General features: G+C 26.1%; 1 protein-coding gene across 1 annotated transcript; it reads left to right on the top strand.

The window, feature by feature from the left end:
* Positions 1-41: 41 nt before the first annotated feature.
* LOC129989286 (N-fatty-acyl-amino acid synthase/hydrolase PM20D1-like) lies at positions 42-17,341 on the top strand. The gene is made up of 12 exons (XM_056097721.1): positions 42-445; positions 5,452-5,684; positions 6,740-6,826; positions 7,475-7,608; positions 8,373-8,492; positions 8,575-8,650; positions 9,971-10,032; positions 11,440-11,515; positions 11,601-11,672; positions 12,340-12,499; positions 14,322-14,559; positions 17,167-17,341. Exons 1-11 carry the CDS (start codon positions 175-177, stop codon positions 14,546-14,548), a joined length of 1,518 nt encoding a protein of 505 aa, XP_055953696.1. The 5' UTR covers positions 42-174; the 3' UTR covers positions 14,549-14,559; positions 17,167-17,341.
* The last annotated feature ends 347 nt before the right edge of the window (positions 17,342-17,688 follow it).

The following is a 17,688-nucleotide window of genomic DNA, read 5'->3' as shown; positions in this document are numbered from 1 at the left end:
ACAAACACACGCATGCGCGTCTATGATAAACCGAAAAGCATGGAATTAAAATTCAACTTGATCCGTATTCCGTGTTGTTATAGCGATGTAGATAAATTTCGATTTCAGTTTTCCTGGTGTTCTTTATGTCAAATTTTTATGATTAATGCGTCAGTCGAAGTCTAATTATTTATAATGTCTAAACTTATCAACTCGCTTTGCAAAATATTTCTTTTATTAATTATTTCTATATTTATTTTACTTGGAATCGCTATATTTCGAGCAGCTACTTTACCTGACGAGCACTTACCTGTGTCCTGCACTTCTGATGATAAAGATTATATATCTGATGAAAGAGGATTGACGAAACGCCTCTCTGAGGCACTTAAGTTTCAAACTGTGAATTTTAAGCAACATGATTATAATAGATCAGAACTTGCGAAATTCATATCTTACATTACCAAAAGTAAGTTAAATCGGCTACTGTTTATTTTTTTAACCAAATAAATAAAATGCACTGAATTAGTTTAATTGATAATTATTTATAAATCATGATTGTTAAATTGTACTGTTTATTATTTTATTTTCATTTATTACTGAGAGATAATTACATGTATGACAGTATGGACATGGTGAATATTTTTCTGTAAGTTTAAATGATTGAAATGCAAAATTTAGAAGAAGAAAAAAGTGCATATTATCTTTTATTGGTGTGAAAATATATGTTTAAGAATTGTGAATATGTTTAAATAACATATCATAACCATCTTTTGAAGCAAACATATTCTGCTATTTTCAATCATTTGCACTGAAATGAATTCTTATAAATTAATCTTATAATTAGGACAGGTATGTTCAGTAACTAGGAAAGCAATTTTCTATATTAATAAGTATCTATGAAATAATAAAACTTGGTATTTTAAATACTACTATGGTTATAAAATGTTAAATAACAATATCCTTTACAATAATCATATTTCTCATGAATATTAAAGATAAGAGATCAAAAGCTGAAACAATTTATATGATAATTTCATTCTAAAACAGATAAGAGATAAAGGTGTTATCAGACTCCATAGAGATAATCTTGCATTAAATATAAAGCAGACATTTCTACATTTAGAGGGAGTGTCAGAAACCAGTAAATCATATAATGCTTTAAAATAGTTTTATTACTCTTTAAAGTTCTTTATTAAACCAATATTGATTGGGAATTGTCTGTATGATTTATTAGTTGGTTTCATTTCACTGTTTTGTAAAATTATTATATGCTAATTAATAATTTAATGTTTTTTGAGATCTGATTCTTAAAATATGAGGTGATATAAAAATATTTTTATATAAACTTATGAACTCTGTTCTATTTTCATAGATACAAGTGTGAAGACCTTCTTTAGTTTATAGAAAATTTGACGTAATATTTATTTTGTTTATACTACAAAAAAAGAAAAAAAAAAAGATTGTTCAAAACTTATCACATTGGTTTTGAGTGCTTCTAATTTAATTTCAATATATACATCATATTTTGCTGAAACATAAAAAAGTTAAACAAATTTTATTTAAGAATTTGTGAGCTTTTTAAAATATTGGCATAAGTCTATCCTGATTTTTAATTTTTTTACTGTAGTTGATTTTAAAACAAGGTTATTTTTCCAACGTTTTTACCTTTTTTTGGATTTCTTATCTTTTACTGCTTTTTAAGAAATCTGCAGTTCATTTATATAAAAAGGACTATGTTGAAAATTAAATGTGGATAAATCTCTGTACAATATGAATTCAGAGCAAAAGTTCTTAAAAAAAATGCTAATGACAATTAAGTTCAAGGTAAAAGCCACTATCAAAGGAAGTTGTAAAGAAAATATTAGGCATAGCTAGCTAATTATAAGGAAATATTCCTTATAAAAATGAGATTCCAGATCTCAAAAATTTCTTCCATGCTTGAATGTTGTACATAAAAAGGAAGCTTTTTGTAGTGTCGGTGTGACTGATGCTTAAAAACAAAATATGAAATATCTATTGAGTCATAATAATGAAAGAATTGTTAAAAAAAAGCCAGTAATATGTCCAAAATAAGCTGCAAAAGTTTATTGGCTTTAAAGAAATATTTGCTAAAATATGCTAGAGAAGCACTTTTATTATAAAACATTGACTTTCTCTTCATATTAGTTGTTTTATATACATTTAAATTTGTTCTGGACAATATACTTTTTAAAGTATCCTTGGGAAAATTATTTGTTAATAATTTCTTACTTTTATAAATATTTTGAATTGAATAAAAAAGACAGTTTGGTTTATTTTTGTAAAATTTTTCAGCGCATTTCTTTAATTTTTACTTTGCACATACTTTTTTTTTTCACACATTGTTTTCTGTTGCTTTGTTGAATTTTTTTTCTTTTGCCTTTTAGTCAATCACATCCTTGTTAACAGCATTTTATCTAACATTTTATTAAATTTTCTTCTTTTTGAAACATGTTTGAAAATTCCATTACATTGAATTTAATCAGTTTTGTGTTGAACAGTTGCATAATGCACAATGCTTTTTAATACATAGGAGCTTTGTGTTCAGCATAAATGATTAAAAAAAAAAATATTGGCTCAGTGCATTTCCAAAAGACAAACCAAAGTAATAGCAAGGTGAACTTTTTGAGACTGTCCTCTATTACTTTGATATTTTATTCAGGGGCAATGACTGAAACATAAGTATATTAATAATCTATACTTATAATAAAGCTCAATGTGTGTGTGTGTGTGTGTGTGTTGGCGCTCTACAGGCCAGACCGTTTGACATACAGCTACCAAATTTGGTACATGTATACCTTGGAGGTTGGGAATGTGCATCTGGGGTTTCTTTTTTCGAATTTTTAATTAGAATTTTAATTATTAATTAAAAACTAACTTTCCCGCCAAAAAATTCTTCCATTTTCCCCATCGCCAACTTTTCCGCCAAAAAAATCTTCCATTATCCCCAGTGCCAAACGAGAAAGGCTTCAGCTTTTTTTTCTCCCAACAGTAATGAAGCTAGGGTTAAAATTTTTCTGCGGATTATTTCAATCGGTTCTGTTTATTTTCTTAATGTTTAATGCATTTAAAATTAAACATTGTTAATGAATCAATCTTTCAGATTCATTCTGAAGTACTTTTGAATTAAAATAAAACAGAATAAAGGAAATTAAAAATGTCTAATCCGAATAGCGTTACCCCAACTGGCGTAGAAAAAATCACGTATTTACGTTACGTAACCGGCGAAGAAAATTCACGCATGCGCATTCTGTTCTGATTGTTACCATGACAACGTTATCAATGGATGATTTAAATTATTTTTGGGTTAGTTGCATGATTTTGTAAGTAAATTGTATTTATGTTAGTTATATATTTTTTGTATATGCTTATAGTTTTAAGTACATCGTTTTTTAAGTAGTTTTTTTAAAACCTGTTTTCCACCGTTTATTTTAAATGATTCGTTTTATTTTCTTAGTGTTTGATGCATTTAAATTTAAACATTGTTAATTAATCGATCTGCTCATAATGAATCTAAGAAAATTTTGTTGACCAACTCTTGAGATATTACATAAATTAAAAAAGATATTCTTTAGTGCCCATAAAGTTTAAACGCTGAGTGACTCTATTTTCAGTAATCAGATTATAAAAAAATGCTTTGTTTCAGTAAAAAATATTATTATATTAATTGAAGATAAATTCTTTCCACTTTAATTTAAAGCATAAATTCTACCGTTTTCAACCGTTTATTTTAAACGATTCGTTTTATTTTCTTAGTGTTTGATGCATTTAAATTTAAACTTTGTTAATTAATCGATCTTCTCATAATGAATCTAAGAAAATTTTGTTGACCAACTCTTGAGATATTACATAAATTTAAAAAGATATTCTTTAGTGCCCATAAAGTTTAAACGCTGAGTGACTCTATTTTCAGTAATCAGATTATAAAAAAATGCTTTGTTTCAGTAAAAAATATTATTATATTAATTGAAGATAAATTCTTTCCACTTTAATTTAAAGCATAAATTCTACGGGTGCTAACAGAAAATGAGAGAGATACATATTACGTTATGACTGAAGGCCTTTATAATATTATGAATGAATTAAATGATAATCAAAATCTGAAGTTTTAAAATATTTTGATAAAGAAGCTATTAAAGTATAAATTGCATAAAATATTTAATTATTAAAATTTTAACGAACATTAAGATTGGCGAACTGGCTGGTCGCCAAAGGCGTCTAGTAAATATATAAAGTAATATTAATAAATAATAAACAAACTGTATTAATAAATAATAAATAGATCCAAGCAATAATATCTTCAGAGACAATGGTATAAGTATTTTATTTATACTGACACCATAATTGGTATTTTATTATGGTATCAGTATTTTAGACTTTCTTGGGATTATGGTTCTGTGATTGTCTTTCAATATATTTATTTATTCTAAGATTATTTAACTGATTAATATATGAAAATACATATGTATTTAAGTATTGATTTTCATAAATTACTTGCACCAATAATTTATATTGTTAATTATAATGAATTTAATCGTGTTCATTTTACTTCCTTACAGCTATAATCAACATAAGATAAATCCTTAAACAGCTTACTTCCTATTATTTATATTATCACTTTTAATAGCTTTTGGAACTAAAAACAGTTTCATTGTAGCATAAGCCAATAAAAACACTCTTAAACTTCTATTTAAAACAGTCAAGTTGAAATTTGTTAATAATATTTTTGACACTTGCGTATTAATGTCACCACAGCTACAGATTTGGCAGTTTTTAAGTGCCGCCAATCACTTTCAAAATTCAACGCCACCGCAGTTACAGATTGGCGCCAATCTACATCTAAAATTTTTGCAACAAATCATAAAATAAAGCACTTTATTTTTTACACATTTTTTTGGTAAAATATTTTGCTCCTGAAAAAATGAAATTGCATCTTGTTCTGTTTTTGGCAAATCTTGAAGAAGCATTTTCGTAGCACTAAAAAATGGCATCAAAAATCAATCAACAACAAGGCAACAAGGAATCCAAAAGATAACTGCGTACGGACAATGGGGTCCTGTGTGCAAACAACAGGATTGCTCTTTATTGGCGCATTAGTGCAAAAACCGCCAAATCTGTAGCTGCGGTGGCGTTTAATACGCAAGTACCAAATTTTCTAATAGTATATTGCCAATCAATTTATGGAGAGAAAAGAGACCATACTTGCTATTGAATTTTTTTTCTGTTACCCTATTACTATCTGACTTTCTTTTAATCTTGTATTTAGAGAATAACCCTTTTACAGATATAAATTGCTTATTAACTGATAAACAGTACTTTTCCAATTGTGTTTACTATATTCTAATACAATCCATTGAAATTTCCATTAATCAAAATAATAATTTTCACTTGCATATAAAATATATTTTCATATTTATCCTGCCTGATATTAATTTAAAAAAATATTTTTTGCAGGTTTTCCAATTATTCATAAATCTTCTATTATTACCAGAGAAGTTGTTAATGAACTAAGTCTTTTATACCATGTACGAGGTAGCAATACCAAGCTGAAACCTTATTTGTTGACTGGCCATTTAGATGTTGTTCCAGTTGAAGAAGCTTATTGGGATGTGCCTCCTTTCAGTGGTATAGTTAAGGATGGTTTTGTGTGGGGAAGGGGTTCTATTGATTGTAAACATGTGATTATGGTAAGTTCTTGAATACATTTCTTATTAAAACTTTTATCTTCCTAAATAATGGAACATATTTTATTGTTAAAAAAAATGCAAACATGAATATTAGAATTTGTTATCTATTTAACTGTAGATTGTTTCTTTTCTGATTTCTTGTAAATGATAATAATTAATAATTATACAAAATGTTATGTGAAGATTTTTAAACATAATGGTTTTCATGCGATCAACCTGAATTAGATTAAGGCATATAATATAGATTATTTTTATTTATATGAAAGCATAAAGGAGTATGGATGAAGTTACGCTGCACATGATAAGAAATTTTAAGTGCATAATTGTGCCTAAAAGAGGGGGGGGGGGGTGAAAATTGAGTTAAAAAAGTCATTATAGTATTTATAAAATTAACCAGTTATTATAGTTCTCTTAAGATTCATTTTTGCTGTTGAAAGGATAATTTATTTGCCTATTGCTTTTGAACTTTAGTATTAAAAGCCAAGATATTTATAACATTTTTTTAGAAAACTCATTATGCATGTTATAATTTAATCAATTGAAATGTCATTCAGTGTACGTTGCTGCCAACTTTGGTGATATTCTGTTATATGTTGTAAAATAGAGTGTCATATTTGCCCTGATGTTTCTCTAAGGATTCATCATTCATAGGATGAATTTTTTTTAAATGTCTTTTTTTACATTGGATAATGATTACAGATATAATCTAGAGATAATTTCATTTTTATTATTACTAAAATTATTTTTCATCAGTTTAAAAAGGAACAGCCCCAAGCCAATGATTAATTGCCAAAGATGTTATTTTTGTCTATTGGTTATGTTTGTCATTAAGTTTAAAGTTTGCAGGTGGCATGTCGGTAAGCCTAAAATATTCCAGTGGCAGGCATTTAATGTATAAGTTCCAAGGAAGTTTATTTTCTTTAATAAAAATTATATTGTAGGAATTATTTTTGAAACACAAAATACTTTGTTTTTTTGTCAGTGGAAAAAATATTGAAAAACATAAACTATTATCCATTATTAACCATTATAAATCAGTAAATCAATCTTTTTAGGGTGTTCTTGAAGCTGTTGAATTTTTGTTGGAAAAAGGATACAAGCCCCAACGATCATTTTATTTTGCCTTTGGACATGATGAAGAAGTAGGTTCTAAGAAATTTTATTTTTCTAATTTTGATCTAAAATGTTATAAACATGTAGTTTTAAACTTGCTACTTTCATTAAGGATTATAATCATTCATTAAGAAGTATTTTTTATTGTAATTTAAAATTTATACAATATTATCTAATGTTGCTTTAGAGATAATACATGTTTATATTAGTAGAAATGGAATGATCTGAGTAACAGGTATTAAAGAACATTTTAGATTTAAAAAATTGATATGTATTGAAACATTGATTTTTTTTTTTTTTTTTTTTGGCTTCATTTCTTAGAAAGTTATTATTATTTTTTTAATGTCTACTGAAAATATGCTTTGAACTAGATTTTAAATTTGTGCATACATGTAATTTTTAATCATTGTCAGCAATTCTGAGAGTAATATAGAATTTTGCATTTTGATTTCATCAAAACATCAGTTTCTAGTTTTAAGTATTTCATGAATAATTCAAACTTTTATGTTTCATCATTTATTAGTCTAATTTATATCCAGGTCTCCATTTATAAAAACTTGTTATTTAATAATTTCTGTACTGTTATTAAATATGTATTGTTTTTTCTAACCATTTAAAAAAAAAATGCTGTAAATGCATTTTTAAACACTTGAAATTGATGATGATTTTTTCCTTAGAGCCATGGAGTTGATGGTGCTAAACATATCAGTTCTTTACTTAAATCCCGAAATATCACATTTGAATACATTTTGGATGAAGGCACCTTTGTACTTGACAAATTGTTTCCTGGAATACAATTTCCTGTTGCAATGTAAGTTTAATCCTGTATTATGTTTATAGTGATATGTGTGTAATAGGTTCACTATTTATCTAGTATAATTTCTCTATTATTGTTTTAGACAATAATCCTTAAGTTATGAATCCCAACTACGTGTAGTTACATAAATGAATTTTAAGTTCATGAATTTCTCAGCTGTTTGTACTCTGATATAATTCTAAAATAATTAAGATAATCATCCAAATTTAAATCATTTCATCATTTTTTTGAGGGAGGAATTTTTATTATCTTTGTGAAAATTTGTAAATAAGAAAAATAATTCATTCTCTCAAAGAACACATACCTTATCACTGCTAAAATTTGCAAGATCATTATTATAAGCAAATATGTTAAATTTTAAATTCCTTAAAAGGTAGCATTAATACTAATATGATGTAAATATTTCATATGATTATTATATTTATCACCTGTCTGATTATTTTTCATGTGCATTCAAATATTACTAACTGTAATCTTGCTTTTATTTTATTAAACTAAATGATGATCTCTTACCTTTATTCACTTTGCACTCCATAAAAATATTATGATCATTACTTTACACTTTTTTGTGGTATTATAATACATAAATGACAAAAATACTTTTGCTAAAATGTGTAATAATACTTCTAATAACTTTGAATAAATGTTTTTATTTGCCTTGGTTTTCATTTTCTTAAAATAAATTGAAACACTATTTTCTGATTAATTGTTTAATTTTTTATATTTTATTTATATGGGTTTTTTTTTTCTCATTTTAGGATTAGCATATCAGAAAAGGGTATGCTGGATTTAGAGCTTACTGTTAATGATAAACCTGGGCATTCTTCTTTCCCTAAAAGAGAAACTCCAATAGTTGTTATGTCTAAAGCTGTTTCAAAGTAATTATCATCAATTATATATAAATTCTTATTTAATGATGCTCATGTCTAGAGCATTTACAGATGGTCTTCTGTTTTATAGATTGGAAGGAGATATGTTCCCAAGCCTGTTTGGCACAGGACCAGAAATAGCAATGCTTGAAGAATTTGCTTATTGTGTAGGCAAACCTTTTAAAAATCTGATTGTGGTTTCATAAGTGTTGATATGTTCTTATTTCACATTAGCTTATTTAAACATATAAAATTTCTTTTAATTTATAATTGACCTTCACTCATAATTTTATTTTCTTCACATATGCATACTGGGATTTGAAATATTTTGAATTGATATAAATTTGAAATTTATTCCCTACTTTTTTTTTCAAATAATGAATATAATTTTAACATATAACATGTTAGTTAGCTTAGATAAAAATTTTTTAAAGAAGGTTCAAAGCAGTTATTCAGTGAAATTAATTAAACTTATATGAACTATAAAGAAGAAGGAAAGAAAAAAATATTTAATATGTTGTTATAACTAAAGAAGTATTTGATTATTTAAAGCTTAAATTATTAAATTCATTAAAAATACAAAAGAACAAATAGGTAACTATTGATAAGCCATTTCAAATCTCTGTATAAAGAATGCTTAAATTTTTTCCAATAAAACTATAGACATCCATACACACACAAAAAAAGCAGAGGTAGAATTTCAAGTAAATGAAAATTTTATTGCTAAAATATTTTATTACTTTTTCATTGGATATAATTTGTAAATTATAAAAGAGACAGAATAAAGGTATGAAATTCTAGGTATACTTAAAAATAAAGGAAGGAAAGGGGGAGGGAAACCCTTAGCTTTTTTAATTTTAGTATTTATTATTCCTTGAAAAAATATTTTTGTAATATAAAAATTTATGAGAAGAATTAAAGGCTTGCATTTTTCATGCTTCTTAAATTATTATATTGATCTGATTTCATAAAGTTTGTTATTTATTTAGCACACAGTTGGAAATAATATGTTTAAAAAATCACAGGCTTTAGAAGTTCAATTAATTTATGGCCATGAATTTTTAACAAATTTCTATCCTTATTTTCATGCCATATGCTAAACATTATATGATAGGAAGAAAGCAGAAAAGTGTAAATCAAAGTGTTGTAATTTATAATGGCAATAATTATATTCATGGTTAAAAATGTAAAAAGAAGGATGTCAATTCTTCAAATTTATAATTCTGCATTTTAATTTCATAATTTTTTTTTTTCTTTAATTTAAAATATTTTAGTGAACAACTCATGAACAGCAAACTTGAGACAATAATCTCTACTAACAATTTACAATATTTTATAGCAAAGAAAGTATCAGAATGGTGTTCTTACAATCAATGTATGTTTAAATGAAAGATGAATAATAATTATAAAAGTTATATTTGAGGAAGTAGATTTTTTTTTTTTTATTCCTGCATTTTTTCTTAATTTTTTCAATGTATTTTTTTTAGGTATCATTCCCTTTGAAAGTTGTTTTGAGTAACATTTGGCTTTTTAAACCTTTTATACCACTGTAAGTTATTAAAATACAACTCTTCCTTTCAATATATTATAAAATTTGAAAAGTTTTTTAACAAAATATTTTTATTGTATTATTTGTTTTTTAAGATCTTGATTTGATTTATATTAGTTAATTTTTCAACCCTCTGAAACTTTTCACAACTCAACAAATACACTGGGGTAACCACATTCAGTTTTCCTTTTTTACACTTTGTTATTTGTAACAGTTTTAGTTTTCCAGTTTTATGGAATTATTACCTATTAGTTAATTCATCATTTTATTAGTTATAAAATTTGAATGTTGTTAGAATAATCTTTTTTTATCTGATAATTCACAATTAAAGCTATCATATGAAATAATTTCCAATTAGGATTTATGAACATAAAGATTTTAAAAAGAAATTATGAATAAGTTAGATAATTTAAATAAATTATTACTTTCAGCAAGATAAATTGCTTATGAAAATGTGAATTTTTTAAAGATTAATTCCAAAATTAAAGACAAAATTCAAATGCACGTAATAATAATATAAAGATGATCATAGAGGCACACCAATATGAAGTTTGTCAGTAGGTAACAGTTATAGTTGATGATGGCAGAAATGTAAATGAAAGCATTTATCAGTTGCATTTATCATTAATTCAAACCTTTTGTATTCCTGTTATTTGCAACATTTTCTTGTTATTTGTTTATTGGAAAAAATTTGATATACATCTTAATCGCAAATAAAAAATGGCATAAAAAGAAAGAAATATTATTTAAATAAATCTAAGACTTGATATAAAACTACAAAAGACTGTATTGGATTAAGTTTATTATTTTCCACATTTCAAAATGAATGAAAAGGTTTGATAATTAAAAATAAACATTAGAATTAAAAAAAAAAAAAACTTTTTTTGGTAATGGGCTTGAAATTTCTCATTTTTTTCTCTTCAGCTCTTTTTTGTACCATTGTTATTTTCTCCCTTTTATATCATGTGGAGAGTTTATAAAATTCTTTCTTTGAATGACAATAACTATGAATTACTAGCATTAAAAGGATTAGACTAAATATTAAACAATACTTAAATTACAATAATTGGAAAGACAAATATTTATACTTTAAGATGTTATAAATATCTTTTTTGTATGATAAGTTATTAAAAAAATAAATTTGGTAGCTTTAGATTTACCAGTCTTTGCTATAGATTATTACTTGAAAAACAGACCTTCAGTAGATAAATTTTCTTACAATTTATATTTTCCACCAGTTTATACCAATGTTGTTCTAAAAAACTGAAAATAGTAACAGAACACTATTTTAAATTTTCAAGTTCATATAATTTGAATATTTTTAAAGTGAATTTAAATTGAGTTTCCCTGTTTTGATTTGATAAATCATTTTAGTTTCCTATGGTATTTTGATTTCTTTTCACATAGATTTATGAGAGATCCTATATCAAGTGCTTTACATAGAACCACCACAGCTGTAACTATTATAAATGGAGGCCATAAAGTAAGCATTTTTTTTTATTTTCCATTCCTAACAGTTATAATTTGATTATTGCTTAAATATTTATTGATAAAATTATTATTTTTAGGTAAATGTTTTACCAAATTCAGTTACAACCCGTGTGAATCTCCGAGTACATCCTGGACAGACTGTATCTGAGGTTGTAATATTTGAAAATATTTTAATAATGCTGCATTACTTGACTGTGCAATTTAGAATTTTTTGACATTAATATACAAAATGTGATTAATATGTCATTTTAGAAAAGAAAAGTTCATTGATGCTCTACTATATAAAAATATTAATTTTTATATAGTATAAAAGAATTATTAATACTTAAAATTCATTATTTGTGACTACAGTTCCATGTGTTAAGAATAAAACTTCAATTTTTTTTAAAAAAATATTTATCAGCTTTGAAACATTTTTTAAAAAAATATTAAGTATTAATAATTTTATTAAAAGATAAAACATTAGATTGATAAAAACTGTTTTTTAAATTTCGGATGCGGTAAAACTTTATGCTTAAGTTTTTTTGGTTTTTTTTACTTAGCCATTAAAATAAAAAATAAACATTTTAGTAAATCAGTTATATATGATGTATTATTATATTGAGGTATATATTGTGAAATAATTCATTTTTAATATTTATCTTTAACTTTTATTTAAATAATCATGAAGGTACATATTTTTTCTTATACAATTTACTTTAAATTTTCATTTTTTTTGTTTGTTTATCAGTGTATTTTTAAATGTTATAAACTATAAAAAAAGTTTCTTGTATTCCACAATTTTTTGTTAATATATTAATTACGTTTGCTTTATAGGCTGTAGATTTTGTTAGAAGAGTTGTAAATGATGATAGAGTACAAATTAAAGTTTTACATCAAGCTGATCCACATCCCTTATCTCCTATTGATACATTTGGGTATTTAACCATAAAGAAAAGCATCAAGCAGATATACAATGATACTTGTGTTCTTCCAAGTAAGCCTGTGTTCTCTTGAAATTAAAAATAAATAATTGTAGTGGAAAACTTGAATTTTTTCAAGCTATTTGTTTAAAATACATATAGTATTTTCTTAATCATTTTGAAAACATATGAAAACTCTCAAGATTTTGTTTAAATAATTCAAAATTGATTATTGATTTTTTTTGCATTAAAATAAGCCAAATTAATCAAAGTTATGAAAATATGGATCTGAAATTTTATTGTAAATATTTAATTTGTTTTATGAAATCGGAAACAATTTAATTTGTTTTTTATTATTCTCATTTTAAAAAAAAATAAACTGTTCTGTAATCTATGGGGGAGATGTCTAAGATGTCCTTTTAATGTAACAATTACAAGTATCATATGCTATTTATTTTAAGATAAATACTTGTTAACGTTTTGATTTTTCATAAGTCACTTAGCAGAACAATCCAGTAGTTAATTAAACATAGTTATGAAAATTTCATCATAAATTGATATTTTCAGATAGTGTAAAAGAAATTACAAGAATAATTATTGTAGTTTTTTTCGAACATTTTTAGTAATGATACTTGAATAAGTGTAACATTTGATTGTGAATTGAACTTAATTATTCCTTTTTGCTATGCACTTTGCTAAAAATCTTTATAGACAAAACCAAAAGGTTTGTTTTTCTAATTCATTGTTAGTACACATACAGTAGTATTGAGTTTTCAATATTTAATGTATTATTATGAAATAAAATAATGTTTGCCTAGTAATTATAATAATTTATTTTATTAAAAGCAATGATATTTTTTTTATTGTATCAAAAGACAATTAAGTATAAATTTACTCTAGTTTGTATCCATTGGCCTATTTAAATGATAAATCTTTCATGTTTCCTGCACTTCTCCAGATTATTTACTGGCTACAAATATTTGTTACATTTTATTTTTTTGTGTGTATTTTCATTAAATAAATCTTATCATTTGAACATTGTTTTTAATCATTGATTTTATCTTATGCTGTGAAATATTCCAAATAATTATTTGAAATGTTAGATTTCTGAATTTCTATTTACTAAAGAATTTATAATTTTTTTTCATGTTATTATGATGTAATTATTCTCATCAATGTTATATTTAAAAAAATAATATTAAATAAAAATCAATTTAAGGTAATAAGCTGAGCATTAATTAAAAGGTTTAATTCTCAAAAATAATTTTGTTTATAATATTAGCAAATATTAAAAAGCTTTGCCACTTTTTCTTTATTCTCACTATTCTCCTTGAGTTTTGTTTTATAAAATATCTTGATTGTTCTGGAAGTTTTAATAAGTGACAATTGTAGAATATAAGCATAATACAAAATCAAAAGATATATGCATTCAGTATTGTGCTCTTTAGTGTGCTGCTTTTTATATATTGTCAGTGCTATTATCTTTAAGGATACATTTGATATATAATGTATAACATATTCATTTTAATAATAACAAATTACAAAAGAAGAAGAAAAGGAAAGGAGGCAAAGAAAAATCCTTTTTAAACTTGAAGTCAATTTACTCTTTCTGGATGACACATTTTTAGTGAAAAGAGTGTAACCCAATTTGTCTGCTATAAATTTTAGCAAAAGTATTTTTATTTTTGAAATTTAGTATTACCATAGTAACAAAAGGACAATTACTTTAGAAAAATAACTTTTTCCCTTTTGTAAATGAAATTCTTATCTCTTTTATTGAGTTGGTGCTTTTAAATATAAAATAATAAAATAGCAGATTTATTTCATTATACTGGTTTTCTTTTTTGTATATCACTGTCGTTTATGTTTTATATGAATGATTTTAATATTTTCCAGGTTTACTCATCGCAAATACAGACACAAGATGGTACCTTGGACTTAGTGAATCCATTTATCGCTTCAGCCTTGTCCGTTTGAATATGAATGAAACTGGCCGTTTCCATGGAAATAATGAAAAAATAGGCATCAAAAATTATGTTGAAGTGGTTAACTTTTTCTTGCATTTGATAAAGAATTCAGATCAGCCTGAAGTAGTTATGAAACATTCTCATTCAGAGTTGTGATGAAATATTCTGTAAGTGAAACTATTTATTATTCATAATTATTTTACAGTACTCATATATTTTAAATATTTTTTTCTTTCCATATTTATTTTAAATAGCTAAAGTCTTAATAACTAGCTGTTTTAAGTAACTTTTTAGTTATAATCGTTCATAATAATATTAAAAAATAAAATAAAAATAATAAAAAGTGCTATTAGTAATTGCATAGCCAATGAATGATATCTTGCATGCTTCAATACATCTAAAATACATAAAAAGAGTTCCCTGATATCAAAAATTTTTAATTTGAAATATAAATAAAAAATTCATTTTCTTGTATGCGAATTGTTGTTTTTGAAACTAAATTTGCACAAACACATTATCCAATTTTAAGCACATCACTTTTAGTCATTACCTATTAGAATTGCTTGCTTATTAGAATTAGATTATATTTTCATCACTAACGAGATTCCATTGTTTTTCTATCTTTTTTCTTAAAACATCTAATCACCTTGAAGTTTTAAAAAAAGTTGCTCTGTTGCTGCTCAGTATCACAATAAATCTTAAGCTTTCAAAGATCAGTTTATTATACTAGTGATTTTTAAAATATCAGGGTTATTTAATTATGCATAGTGAAGCACTATATGATATTTGCTTTATTGTAAGTCTGATTTATTCTAAATTATAATAAAATTTTAATAAAAATGAACAGTTAATTTGTTTACTGAATATTTTAAAGATGTTTAATAGTAAAATTATAGATATTTTTTATACCTCTTCAGAATTGTTTAAGAGGTGGGATAGTATTATTAACTTCAGATTATTTACAGTTATTTCCTCACCTCTGTATTGATTTGCTCAACATTTACTATTGAAATTAAAATTGAAACATTTGCAATGACCTGTCAAATTACAAAATATTAAGTGGATGAAATTAGGTATTAAGAAATCAGCTACTACTATATGAATTTCAGATTCACTGTTGAAAACTATGCAGTAGAATATTTAGTTATTTAATTTTATGGTCAAAAATAGAAGAAATTGTAATCTGTTATACAATAGATTATTTATAATGGAATTATGAATGTAATAAAATGTAACATGATAATTCCCTTCATTGTTCTGCAAAAGGGGCCGCCCTGTTTTAAAATGTGGAATTCTATGCTTTTAAGCATGCACCAATCGTTCTTGATTTCACCAAAATAAAAATGAGATGGCATATTTACATCCATAAAATTACCCGGTTCGTTTGTAGTGGGTATATAGTGTGAAAACAATCAGCAGAACTCAATAGAAAACAACGACGACGTTCATTAAACGCGGACGACGAATACAAAGACGACAATTATATACAGCCGAGACAAACACAGGACAGCACAAAGCAGCAAACAGTAGCTCACAAGTAGTAACCGACCACAGCACACAAGGCGGCCAGGCAGAATTCAGCAGATGGAGGTATTTCATGTAGCTTCACTCTACGGCCTCTCCAAACGTCTGCAATTGCCCATTGTCTCCTCGCTTTAGCTGTATCCAACTGCCGACACACTACTACATGACTGGCTACTCCTCACAGGGCTTGATGCTGCTTCCACAATAAACGCCAGGACTCTGCACACCATTCAGTTCAACTATCGCTTGAGCTCCACACAACGCTGGATTATTCTACCGTTGCTTCGTTATCCTCTCGACGACTCGTTTCACGACTCTTAATACCAATTGACTGTAGCTACGGTAATTTATGGTTTTATTGGAGCACCCGCCTCGTTCCCGAGGCTATCTCCTTCTTGGTTTAGTGATAGTCTTGCAGATGATGTGCCCTGAACTGTAGTGATATTGGAAATGAGTAGTTCTTCAGTCTGGTCTCGTGTCGAAGGCACGGGTGGGAGAATGGGAAAAGTCTCTCGTCCAATGGAAAGGCGTCGTCCTGGTGGATAATTGGCTGCAGCTTGAGACTGCCGGCATTTTACAATTCTCGAGAGGCGGGGAGAGAAGGTTCTGCTGTAATCAGGCGTATCTCAGTTCCTATTGGCTGGATCATTAAAATTTTCGAAGTTTCCAGTAATATCTATTTTGTCGTCAAACCGCCAAATGTGTCGCCAAGCTCTGAGATCACTAGTTCGGCTTCTGAGCAGCACCAATAGAGATGATTGTAAATCGGTCTTTCCGGTGATAGAACTAACCGTGCTGGATATAAATATATAATGTGTGTGTGTTCGAATTAATGCAAATTAGTACAGTTTAAAAACGAAATAAAAAATACAACCAATAAAAAAACCTACAAAAAGTGGTAAACTTATTCCTGCATATCATTTCTATCGAGTAAAAATTATAGGCACATGATTCCGCTACAAATAGTACATCGAATAATCGAACTAAATGAATAGTGTTTGCTTTAGTTTCACAATGCTTTTGTGGCCTTATTTCTTTATGGCATAACCACTCTCAAATATGATTTAAAATTAAAATTTCTTAATTTCATCCAAGAATTACTTTTGAAAGAATGGCTTTTTTTATTATTTATTGCAAACTGACATCTAGTTAATGTTCAGTGTATAATTCAAATACTATACATAATTTTGAAATGTTGAACCCACTGTTAGTAGTTTACTGTTAATGCTAAATTTCCTTTTTCATTACAGGTGATACCTTAGAAATGAAATCCATTAAGATCATTTATGACTGAAAATGTTTTGGAAAAACCTTTTATGCGATCAAGGACTAGGGAAATGTTGCTCAAATATTATATTTATATTTTATAAAATTTGTTACACAAATATTGTTTTATTTATGATTTATAATAAAATTTGATCTGAAAAGCAATTTGTTTTTGTTTTCTTAATATTCCATTTACTAATTATTTATTTTATTACATTTTATTCAAGCTAACGCTTTAAACACCAAAAAGTAATGAGACACATTATTAAATATGTATGAGGTTTCTTTTTAGTCCTTAGACGTTTCAGAAATAGCTATAGTTTGCTATAATTACTAAAAATTAATTTGAAAGTTTTCGTTATTATGCAGCTTTTACAATAATCATTATCCAATGAAGGTGCACCTATATTAAGTGACGTTTAAGGGAAATCTGTGCAGATATTTCTTCTAAAATTAAAAGGGAAAATGCGTGTATCTATTGTCTATTTCTTTTATGCATCATAGAC

This window comes from Argiope bruennichi, chromosome 10 (assembly GCF_947563725.1).
Source record: "Argiope bruennichi chromosome 10, qqArgBrue1.1, whole genome shotgun sequence".
NCBI lineage: Eukaryota > Metazoa > Arthropoda > Arachnida > Araneae > Araneidae > Argiope > Argiope bruennichi.
The sequence above is the reverse complement of the archived record's forward strand: the minus strand, read 5'-3'. Positions and strand labels throughout refer to the sequence as shown.

Excerpts from the sequence above, each read along its gene's own strand:
- LOC129989286 (XM_056097721.1), top strand. The coding sequence starts at position 175 with ATGTCTAAACTTATCAACTCGCTTTGCAAAATATTTCTTTTATTAATT. Across the intron at positions 11,673-12,339 it reads CTGGACAGACTGTATCTGAG|GCTGTAGATTTTGTTAGAAG; the intron begins GTTGTAATATTT and ends TTTGCTTTATAG. Across the intron at positions 12,500-14,321 it reads TGATACTTGTGTTCTTCCAA|GTTTACTCATCGCAAATACA; the intron begins GTAAGCCTGTGT and ends AATATTTTCCAG.